This window comes from Hydra vulgaris, chromosome 15 (genome assembly GCF_038396675.1).
Source record: "Hydra vulgaris chromosome 15, alternate assembly HydraT2T_AEP".
NCBI classification, from domain to species: Eukaryota; Metazoa; Cnidaria; class Hydrozoa; order Anthoathecata; family Hydridae; genus Hydra; species Hydra vulgaris.
This window is the reverse complement of record NC_088934.1, coordinates 8,146,824-8,159,570: the sequence shown is the minus strand read 5'-3', so window position 1 is coordinate 8,159,570 and position 12,747 is coordinate 8,146,824. Positions and strand designations below refer to the sequence as shown.

At 27.6% G+C, this 12,747-nt stretch overlaps 1 protein-coding gene and 1 long non-coding RNA gene across 2 annotated transcripts in view; one reads left to right on the top strand and one right to left on the bottom strand.

Moving 5' to 3' along the window:
• Positions 1–4,986: 4,986 nt before the first annotated feature.
• Positions 4,987–6,663, top strand: LOC136091728 (endosomal/lysosomal proton channel TMEM175-like). The gene has a single exon (XM_065819435.1). It carries the CDS (start codon positions 4,987–4,989, stop codon positions 6,661–6,663), a length of 1,677 nt encoding a protein of 558 aa, XP_065675507.1.
• Positions 6,664–7,842: 1,179 nt separating this feature from the next.
• The window catches only part of LOC136091445 (uncharacterized), a 33,160-nt gene continuing 28,255 nt past the window's right edge, over positions 7,843–12,747 (bottom strand). The window contains exon 4 of the long non-coding RNA XR_010643985.1: positions 7,843–8,319. This is a non-coding gene — a long non-coding RNA (uncharacterized LOC136091445). The remainder of the gene's footprint in view (positions 8,320–12,747) is intronic.

The following is a 12,747-nucleotide window of genomic DNA, read 5'->3' as shown; positions in this document are numbered from 1 at the left end:
GGTATTATTTTTAAAAGTGTAATTTTTCCTGAAGTATTAATATCATTTGAATCTTCTGTGAGTTAATTGATATAGAAGTCAATGTTTTCAATTTTAGAGTTATCTAAGTGAAGTATAATTAAATCAAATAATGAGGTTTTAAAACAAATACAATCTGATAAAACTAAGGCAGTACTTTGTGACTATTTATAATGTAAATGTTGACAGACAGATGGTTTGCGTTCAAATTTCAATTTCATTAGAACAAAATATACACGTTACAGCTAAACAGCCAGTGTTATTTCAATTTTTAAACAATTAATGATACATCTTTTTTAAAATATTTTAGTTCTGGATCTACTGATTTAGTAATTTTGACATCTCTTTTTTTTATTTTTTAAGGACTCTTTAAGGAATTAATTTTAAAAAATGGTTACACTTTGTAACTGTTCTGTGCAAGAAAGAGCCTAAATCTTTTCTCTAATAGTTTTCATTGCAGTTAGTATTTTATCATTATTGTGTTTTAAAAAACACAAAAGTGAAAGTACACAACTTACTAGAACAAACAGGACAACTGCAATGTTATATTTCTGATCTCAAATATGAACTATATAACTTATACTCTTAGATTTAATGCATGCAACATTTAATCAGGTAACTATTTTAACTTTGTAGCATTCTTTATGCTTTTTTAGGAAGTCCGCAGTTCCCTTCCTTTTTATGGTCATAATATCTGTAAATAACATCTTCACTAATTTTCTTTTTTCTTTTTTTTTTTTGTAGTTATTTTAGATGCTTCCGGAAGTCCTTACGGTCTTATCACAGAGCACCGCGGGAGAGTATTTAACAGGAAGTTCATGCCTCCTTCCGTACTAGTGGCCTAAGTACACATAGTGCCAAGGTTCAACAGGTTCCCCTAAGCAAAGTTTAAAACGCCGCCCACACGTTTAGAAAAAAAAGCAACCAAGCCCATCCCATGAATATAGCCCTTAAATTCCACAAACCCATTCCATATATATAGTCTTTAAATCTGATCTTGATTTTTCTCAAAGCAAATAACTCGCACAGTACACAAAATTTCTAAATAAAGTCACTACGGGATCTTAACTGCATAAACCTAGCATCAATTGATTGAATTTTGTCAAAATTAAAAAATAGATACTTTCTGAGATATATATATATATATATATATATATATATATATATATATATATATATATATATATATATATATATATATATATAATTATATATATACATATATATATAGAACAACTATATTTACTAAACAACTGTATTTACACTCGAGGTCACAAAGTCAAATTACGCAAACTAAAGTGTAAACTCGATACTAAAAAAAATTTTTATAACTGTGGTATTATATAGAATAGTAATATACATATTTTTTTTAAATTATCTAGCACATGTATTATGCGATAGTAGGGTACGTTGTCAGAGTCCTTCATATTTTATGGATATGCGTGTCCTTTAGAACATGTATCACTATTCTAGAATATTTAGATTATCACTGTTGTTAGATGTATCACTATTTAGAACATGTATCACTATTCTAATAAATTTTAATCTAATATATATATATATATATATATATATATATAATATATATATATATATATATATATATATATATATAAATATATATATTATTTAAGATTTTTTTGGGAATTATTATCAAAAAAGTACACTTATTACATTTTCGTTATAAAAAGGTATTTTTTCTGCAATAAACTCAAAGTAATAATTTTTTAATTAAAATGATTATTATTTTTGAAATTTTTATATAATTTTGCTTCTTTTGAGACCCAACATGACATACTTTTGAAAAACTTTTTTTTTCACAGTATTAGGGACCCAGTAAGTGTTCAAGGGTCTTGTGCTATTCCTAAATCCAATAAAATTTTAAAAAAATTTAACCGAGCTGCTAGTGAGAACCAATAGCAAGTTTTAAGAATATGAACATATATATATATATATATATATATATATATATATATATATATATATATATATATATATATATATATATATATATATATATATATATATATATATATATATATATATATATAACTCGATTTATTTAAAACATTACTCAGAGTCATGTTTCGTTCTTTCATTTTATTTCATTTATGATTTTTATGAGATTGGACTATTTGTAGCCATTTTCGACAAATACTTGAATAAGGAGTTTCAGTTCATTTTCTATATGTTTCTGACTGCATACATTAAATGCTCTATGTACGAAACCCTTGAATATTCCATTTAAAATTTGTAGGTCGTAATTTGAAGTTGCCTTAACTTGAATGTTAGTAATTGTATTTTTTCTGTGTATTTTAAATTCATATTTACCATTTTTGTTATTTATTATGCATATGTCTAGAAAATTTAGTGTTTTTTTGTCATTTTCAAATTCGATAGTATATTATATTTTTGGATGCTGTTGATTAAGTATTGTCTTAAATTGATCAGCCTGGGCAATGTTAGGGACTCTAGCATGATTGTCATCTACGTATCTATAAAATGACTTTAAATCAATAAGTGCGTTATTTTTCAGCGCTGTATTAAGTGCTCTTTTCACAAGATGTTGAAGAAAAGATTCAGCTAAAACTACCATAAACGAAAGACCTATCGGACCTGAATTTTCAAGTTCATGTACTTCATTGTTCCATAAAAAGTATGGTTGGTATAAACAAAGTTCTATAAGAATTTTTACTTCTTTTATATTTAATTTTGTCGCTTTTTTTAAATTATCGCTCACCTCCAATAAATTTATGAGTACTTCAGTCGCTTCTTTAAGAGGAATTGACGGGTATAAGTTTATAACGTCCAATGATACCTGAATTTCGGAAAATGGGCTAACTAACTTTAGTTAGCCCATTTTGTTCTTGAATCTTTTTTATTACTTTATCATGAGGGATTGTTACAAAGCCCATTCCTTTATCAAATGGGTATATATCAATATTGTTATCTTTTTTTAATTGTGTAAGTGCTTTCCTTTGTTCACGAGTCAGGTTATCATTTTTATTATTTTTGTTTAGTTTTAATTCTCTTAAAACTTCTCTCCTCAGCGTTTGCGCGGCTTCATCTTTTTTGTTGTATTCAAGTTTTAGAGCTGATGACTCGGTTATTGAGATGATGTCAAAATACGGAAGAGATTTTATTGTTGGTACAAATTTTGGTCCAAGGTTATGGAGACTTTTTTGCTGTTTTGGAATTTCTGCGTTGCATAAATTTAAAACATGTTGATAAGCGAACATGGGATGTTCGCTTATCGCGTTAATCTTGAAGAAGTTTAAATTTTTTGATTAATCTGTCTCTTGATTTCACGAACACATTTTCTCGTGCTTTTTCAGTGATTATTTTTACGGGTTTTATAATCGTTCGTTTCAAGTATTTTCACGAGTTCATTTTCAATGAATTTAACTGTATTAGTTTGTTTAAAGAACCGTGTTCGTAAATCATTTTTCAGAGAAATAAGAAGTTCAAACGTGCGGTAAAAAAAAACAAAAAAACTTTTAAGCTGAAGACGCTGGTCACAATAATCCAGCGAAAATTTCTTTTAAAAAATTTCTCATTTTATTCGTAGAATCTCCTGTATATATATATATATATATATATATATATATATATATATATATATATATATATATATATATATATATATATATATATATATATATATATTTCTCTTCATATAAAGTAAATGAAAAGTATTTGGAATCTTGAAAATATAATGTGCAAAATGTATTACCTAAAAAATTAATTTTTTCAGCATTAACTACGTATTTCGTTTATGAAATTCTAGCTTTATGGATCCTATTATTAATTCAACATTATAAAAGTTAAAAAAGTTAAAAGTATAAAAGTTAACTATAGTGTTAATTACGATGATAATCATAATAATTAATTGCTAATTATGATGATAATCAGTGATAATCATATTTTTTCCTAAACTTTGTATAAAACGTTCGTGTATTGTAATATAATACACGCACCAAATATATTCATATTGTACAACACACAACCGCCACCACAAGTCTTGTAAATTATAAAACCCCAGTTTAACTGTTGTGTGTATGTTGTACAGTAAGTTTATAATTACTACTTCCGCTAAAGTGTATTTGTAGCTGTAGTAATAACATTTTTTATGTTACACCCAACATTCCACCTACTTATTAATAGTTTTATGTTTTATATTTTTATATAAGTATCTTTTTAGGAAAATGTTTTTATTTTTATTTCCTAACCACCCCTTCTCCTTTCCCCAAAAATTTTAATGGGCAACATATTGAATTTTGGGATAGATTTGAATATTTTAAAAAGCTGAATAAATTTCAAATAAAAATGCAATCAGTTTTTAAAATATTCTTTAATAAATGCAATTTGGAAGTTAATTAAAAATTGTCGAAAGATCTTTCATTTATTATCGCCTCTCTAACGACGGCCTCAATTCATTATCACTTCTCTAACGACGGCCTCAATTCATTATCGCTTCTCTAACGACGGCCTCAATAAAGATTATTTTACTCTAGTGTAATAATGCATTTATTTCTGCGCTTTTTAACTTTGGAAAGGCCGCAATAAGATAAAAGACTACATGTTGACATTTTATACAAAATTGTTTGATTTGATAATGTAGTGCAACAAATTTTATAACATTTGATAACGTGTTTGCAAAGATGTTTAAATACTAGAACATCATTTTTTTATTTGTAGATATATTAATCATTGAATTTAAAGTTAGATAAAAAATTGACAATGATTAGCTAATTTAAATATCATACAGTTATATTATAATATTTAACTACACTAATATATAATTAGATTAATTTATAATTGTGTTATGCTAACTGTTTTGTAGAAGATCAAAGGTGTATGAAAGATGCATAGATGGTATATAGAATATATTTAAAAATATGTATTTATGAAGAAAATTTATAAAAGATAAAAAAAGTGGTTCTAAAAATTACATTTGAAAGTTCAAATATGGAAATTGGAGTAAAAAACGAAAACGTTAACAGCATTACGTCTATTAAAGAAGCAACTAGCAGCTCGTTATCTGTACATACGTTAAATCGTTCTGCTTCCGAGCCTAATATAAATTTAAGTGTTGATAAAGAATTCAGCATAGACACTGTAAGAAAAAAACGAACAGCTTCATTGCTATCTATGGATAGCAGAGAGAAGTTGAAACATCTCGATGAGCATTATGATTTTCATATGAATGAAATTATGCCAGAATCTCTTCATCGTGGCGATTTAGTTTCGCCTCAACGAATGCTTGGCTACGCCGATGCTTTAATGGCAACCTGTGCTACATTTTTGGTAATACCATTGAGAAATTTTAAGAAGATGACACCGGGTTCTTCCTTAGCAGAATATGTATATGTAAATAGAATGGAGTTTGTCATGTTTTTTCTTGGATACTTAGTTGTGTTAACAATATGGGAATCTATCAATATACGTTCTTTGTTTATTAAAAGAGTTGACGACATGCTGCTTTTCATGACAATGTTTTCAATGTTTATCACTTCTCTTCTGCCTTTTTCTTTGTCATTGGAAGGGCACTATCCTGGAGAACAGATTTCGGTTTGGTTAAGTTGTTCACTGCTTGCAATACTTGAATTAACAGATTTTTTAATTGTCTGGTATGCTATGGAACAACCCAGCGTTTTACACTTCGAGTTACATACTTGGACAAAACCCGAGCAACGCCGATTTCGAAACGTACTATTTTTAAATAATTTAGTAAATATATTATTTATTATTTTGGGAAGCTTTTCAATTTTGCTTAGTCACGCATTAGCATGGGTGTTTATTTCAATGCTGGTGCTAATGCCGTCACTTAGGAAACTTTATTTTTATGTTAAACGGCATACAATATCACATACAAAAATGGAAAAATCTCAGTTTTTTTTTCACTTGACTAAAGGAAACATATCAAACGAACGAATTACCGCCATGAGTGATGCTGCTTTTGCAATTATTGCTTGTATCTTAATTCTTGACATTACTGTCGAAGAATTCCCGACATATGAAAACGTAAAAAAGCACGGGTTATCCTACGAACTAATCCATATGAGAAAAGAGTTCTACATTTATTTTGGAATATTTGCCGTTGTGTCTATGCTTTGGTACTCAAACCATGGTGTTCTTCATTTGTTTAAAACTTCAAATGTCATTGTGATTTATTTCCAAAAATTTTCACTTGCGTTTGCATGTTTGACACCACTTGCAGGAAACATGGTAATTTCTTTTGCTAGTGATGGGAATACCAATGCTCAGAAAAGCATTCTGATGTCTTCCATGGTAATATTCTTTTCCAGTTTTTTTAACTTAATGATCATGTTATATGGATATTATACAAAAGACAAATTTTTACACACCTGGGCCGTTGGTAACAAAAACCTGAATAAATATCAGCAGAAATATACTTTTCTTAAAACAGCAAATATCCCGTTTTGGTCTTTAGCGTGTACTATGGGTTCGTTTTTGCCCGAATCAGTAGTATTTTACATTATGTGTGTTTCTTTTTGCGGTTCTATTTTAACATTTATTATTTTAAAATTAATTTTTATTCGACTAATTGGACGAGAAAAATTCATTTTGCACAATCGTTTTACCGATGTCGTTATTAACGTTGAAACAACTGACGAACAATGAAAACGACGATCAATAAAAAATGAAAATCTAACAAACAATTAAGAAAGAAATATTTTTCCTTTTTTTGATGCTTTTTTTTTTAAAAACCAAAATGTAAATTTGAAACGTGAATTTTAACTTTAAATTAAATCCAAAAGTTAATTAAAAAACTTTTTTAATTTTTTAATTTAAAAATTCTTTTTTTAATTTTTTAATTTATAAATTAAATAATTTTTTTGAACACGTTTCTGCATTGTTTCTGCTAAGTTTGACGGTTAGGGTTAACGCTAGAAAGGCTTAGACAGTAATTCCATAATTTAGGTCCCGATAAGATATACAAAATTCTGAGAGTTTATTACATTTCCGAAGCAATTTATAGTTTTTATTTCAATTTGATCTTAGATTAAACTTTTCATTTAGATTTATTTAAAACTTAATGTTGAAGTTTGCTTGAAGTTGTTATAGTATCTTTACTTAAAAACTAACTGTTGATAGATATTTATTTCAAATGCATACATCATTTTCATATTTTTCATTAGAGGTTTTATATGTTCTTGTTTATATTTAAAGTATATGATACGGCAAGTACGTTTTTGGAGCCTATAAACTTTTTGAAGTTTTTTTTTGCGTCCTTGCCCATCACACATTTGCATTGTTGATGAAACAGTTGATTAGATCAAAATATATCAATTTGAGGCTTTACATCTTCAGTATGTATGATCAAACTCGATACATTACACCAATAGTTTTAGTAACTTTTGACTCTATATAATTTATATGGGGAAGCCGGGATAATTTTTCATCGACAAATACAAGTATACTTGCTTACTTTTTAATTATTGCATCATTTAAATAAAGTTTGCGCAACTTAAGCATTTTAAATTTTTGTATAAACTCCTTTAACTTTTAACATAGAGTGACATAATTTTAGACTGTATTCCTTTAACTTTTAACATAGACATAATTTTAGACTGTATTAATATTATTAAATAATATTATTGTATTAATATTATTATACAACTATACCGGCAGTTAATTTCAATTATAAACCGCAACAAACTTAGACTTTCTCAAAAAAAATATTTCACAAATTTCAATTATCTAACGATCTTTGCAATCAAATCTTTGCTCTAAGCAGAAATAATGGTCAAAAATTACACATTTACACTTTTAAAAACAAATTAAAGTAAAGGTCAAAAATTTTATTACAACTCATTATTAGAGATGCAAAAAATTAACTTCATTACAATTTTCCATGGAAGATTTCAAAATTTTGAAATCGATTTAACGTTTTTAAAAAAGAAAATAAACAGTTCAAACTGGAACTAAAATAAAAGTATAAAGAAAAAGAAGAAACTTCTTTTTTAATTATTAAAATAAGAAAAATAAGATATAAATTTAAAAAACAAAAGAGCTAATTAAAAAAAGCAAAATGTCTGAGTTGAAGACAGAAGTGTTAAAACTAATCTTAGGTTTAAAGGAAAAACTTAAATAAAACTTAAAGAAAAAAAACTTAAATAAAAAAGCTAAAAAACAAATACCATTTAAAAACTTGTTGAAGGGAAAAGAGGACACAAATAAGGCAATCCTTGTAAAATTTCCATAAAATTGCAAAATCTTCTAGTTAAAATGTATAGAGCTGAAGCTGTTGAACGAATAGATATTTATTTACCAGTGCTATAGTGAAAAAAACAACGAGTATTTGAAAACAATTGATTGCAAAAACGAAAAACTACAATTTTCAGAAAAATTTCCTAAAAAAGTTTTTTACAGACTTTTATTATCTTTTTTTCTTGGAAAAAAAAAAAAAAAGTGAAAAAGAAGTGAAGTGAAAAAAAAACGGAACACTTATTTAATTTGTTTTTTTTACTGACATCTGGTGTTTTCAAGCAAATTTTAAAAATAACTTAAACCTAAATCTCCCAGATCTTTACCCATTAGTTTAAAAACAAAGTACTTAGTTAAGGTTTTAAGGTGTAATTAGTTAAAGTGTTAAGGTTAGTTAAGCGTAGAAGAGTAGTTTTTGCTGGGGTTTTTTTAAGAGTCTTTTTTTATAATGTATATTTTTGTAGTATATATTGGGGCTTTATGATATGACTTTTCTCTTCTGCCTGCTCCCATCATATCTTAACTAAAAAGTTTTGTAAATAATTTATTATGAAGATTACGAAATATTTATGTAATCAATAGTGTGTTTTTGATTAAAACAATTAGATTTTAACAAAATAGTTTATCAGCAAGCGTTCAAAAAATATCGTTATAAACTGTTGCTACAAGCAACTTACTGAAAACTGAAAAAAAACTAAAAATTGAAACATTTCATTTGTTTACTAAAAATATAATTAAAAAAAAATTGTTTACTAAAAAATAAAATAAAATAAGAAAACAAATTACTTAAATTTGGCTAAAAAAAATTAATAAATTTGGCTTATTCATTTGTTCACAGAATAAAAAAACTTTTAATTTAACATTTTAATATTAAGCGTTAATAATTTGGAATTATGTCTACCAAATCAATATTTTTTTCACGTAACATCGCCTTAGCAACCGATATATAAACAAAACATTTGTAAAAGATTTGCGAAACGATTACTTTTTAAATAAATATTGAAAAGAACTGAAGTTTTAACATTTCGTTCTTCAAAGTAATGAAATCTATTTGACTGAAAGTTTTTGTTCAATGCATTTTAGTTCTTGAAATTTTATCATATAAATATTGTTTGACTCGCCTAATTTGTTAGAGCTTGTTAGCTTTTTATGCACATTTCTAAAATAATATTTTTTCCCATTTTTTTCTCTTAAATTAATTTTTGGATTATGTTTATAATATTTTCCAAATTTCATGTTAAAATGAGTTGTAAATTTTGAGTATTTATTTTTCAAAAATTTGCTTATTTTTACTTTTTAGTTGGGTAAACGAGGCCTATCTTTTAAAATAAGAAAGTATTACACAAAAAAGCTGTAATAATGTATTTATGTTTTAAAAATGAAGTTTTACTATCTGATGAAACTTTTTTATATTTCTTAGGGTAACACCTTAATAATTTGCTAAGGAGAAATAAGGGAAATAATAAAAAATTAAAGTTTCCAATCATTTCTCAATGTTTTAATTTAAAAGTAACTACTAATTTTTATTTAAAAGTAACTACTCAAACTTGCTTAGAGTTATTTTTTTACTCAAAAGTAAAAACATAACTCTAAGCGTTTCTAACAAGATATGAGAGAGGTGATTAGAAAACATGACAAAAATACAAACTCACTACCAGATTTAATAAAGGTTGGCCAGTGGCAGATTAAGACTTTTCGGGGGACTATTTAAAAGTAGGAGGCCCCGTTCCACTAACAACGACAAAAATTAGTAAAACAAAGACTTTCTTGAAAACGCTATCACTGGTATTTATTTATTTACAAATTTTATATTTATTTTATTGAATTAAGTTGAGTGACTTTTTTTAGCTTTTCTTTCCCGCAAACTCTGCAATCACATCGCTGAAATCCAAAGTTTCTAATAAGTTCGACTCAATAGCTAATCTTGCAATATTACTTAAACGACTATGGACCATTGTTGATCGGTGCATGTTCTTAACTCTTTTAAGAGTAGAGAATGATCTCTCAGCCTCGCAATATGTTATGGGAATAGTTAGAAACAAGCGATATGCTATATAAACATTTGGAAATACATCAATAATATTGGTTTGTAACAATCCAATTTAAAACATGCAGAGGAATCAATGTGTTTTCAGTCTCAGATTTATCTTTTTTATGCGAAAAAAAACCCAGAGGCAACTTTAATAATGTTACAAATTGTTCTATTTCAAATATGAAACTATCTTCTAAATCATTTGAGAACACTTCTACAATTTTTTTCGCGCTAACTTGCAATTCCATGGTACTAATAGTTAACAGCTTCGATAGAAATCCAAATAACATATTTACGTGGTTGTAACCATTACTTCTTATAGTTAATTGTGTCACAAGTTTGTCAATAATGACAAAAAATGTATTCACTCGAAACTTGTCGAATACGCCTAAAGAATCAACTTGGTTTTCTCCATTGCTCAATTTTTTAATTACCTTTCTTTTGTTCTTATCCGAATAGTCTTTTTTAATAAACGAGCTAAGTTTTTTTGATTCATTCTCAAATCTCGTAAAGTCGTTTCTTAATTTTTTTTGGCAAAGTCAATTAGTGAAAGTAACATACTGCCTGCTGTATGCAAATCTAATTCAACTTTTTGAAGAAATTTGCTAACTGCATTAAACCTCTTAAGTATGTGATGGCAAAGTACAGCCATGAATGCAAACTCTAGCTTAGTGATCTTATTTAATAAACACAAAGCTTCATGACGAGTATCAGATTTTTCTTCTGTACCCTCAGCTATATGACATGGCGCTGCATGAATCCCATCAAAATTTTCTACTAAACTTTTTGAAGCATCTGACCTACATGACCATCGTGCATCTGATAGGCGCTTGAGTGTAGCATAATTTCCTTTCAACAAATCCCATCTATGTGTTGAAGCTACAAAAAATGAATACAAACTCTGGAGAACGCCAAAATAGTTGATAGAATTGATGCACTCACTGACACTGCACTGTCCTACTAAATTTAAAGAATGTCCAGCGCAGGGGATATAAAAAGCTAATTCACTCCGCTCTTTTAAACGTGCTTGTAATCCAGAATATTTACCAGACATATTGCTTGCATTATCGTATGCCTGTCCTCGACAATTGGTTATATCAATATCATATCTTTCCAGTAGATCTAAAATGTCAGTAATCAAAGATTTACCGTCGTGGCTTTAAATTTGTAGAAAACAAAAAAATCGTTTATACACGTGGCCATTTAGATAATAACGAAATATCACAGAAAGTTGATCCACGTGAGAAATATCAGGAGTCGAATCTACGATAATGCCCCAGTATTTTGCTTTTTTTATTTCGGTAATAATGTGCGTTAAACCGCTTTGAGGCATAATATCAATTAGCTCTTCACAAATAGTTTTAGACAAATAGTTTACATTACCTTTGCCTTTATTTGCAAAAGTGTCAATGTGTTACTTTAAAACTGGATAAAATTGAGTCAACAGTTCTAACATGCCTAAGTAATTTCCGTTATTTGATGATCCTATAACTTCATTATGGCCTCGAAATGCTAAACCTCTTCCGGCTAAAAAGCGAATAACCGCTACTATTCTATTTAAGATTGCAGACCAATAATTAAATTCCCTTTTAATCTGGTTTACCGTATATTCATCGACATGAGTATTTTGTTTTATGAATTCTATCCACTTTCTCATACATTGAATATGTTCCTTGCTGTTTTCGTGGCCGAAAATAGTTTGTTTAGCTTTTTTCCAATTGTAAAAGCCACTATTGACAAATACGTTTAAAACTATTTAAAATCTATTAAAAAATCTTCAGTGCATTCATTACAAAAGTATCTTTTTCAGAGCATCTAAAAATAGCTAAAAAATAAACTCAGTTTTCCAGTTTTTAAAATTATTAAAAATAAAACTGTTCAATAAAAGTAGCCAAAAACAATTTAATATCTTTAGGCTGTTCAGTAATGTCAGTCTATGAAGATTTTTCAGATAATTTGATATGATGATAATTTCAGTCATACAATCTACATACAATCTAGGATGTACTTAACATTAGTGGCGGAAGAGCTACCACAACCTAAGTAGAAGAGGAACGACAAACTAATTTGAAATTTCAGAAATGTTATACTAAATTTCACCTCACTCAAATAACCTTAGTAATAACCTTCAAAACTTATTGTAACTCTAGAAACGAGGATCCAAGTAGCACACATCCAGTAGAATTGAAAAACTAGAAAAGGGTGACTTGTTAGGCCACACACCTGTGGGCTAATCTCACTGTTTTATAATTGGATCATTCACAATGAACTATACAAATGAAAACAACTCGAAAAATAAAACTTCTGGTGTAGAGCAGACTATAAAACTAGAAATAAAATTTCAATACGAATACTAGCATACGACTGGAACAACATATTCAAAGACTCTTTGATGAATGATAACTGCTCAATCCTTATCGACTAGTGTAACAAGGCAGTTAATTTGCACATCCCATTAACTACAA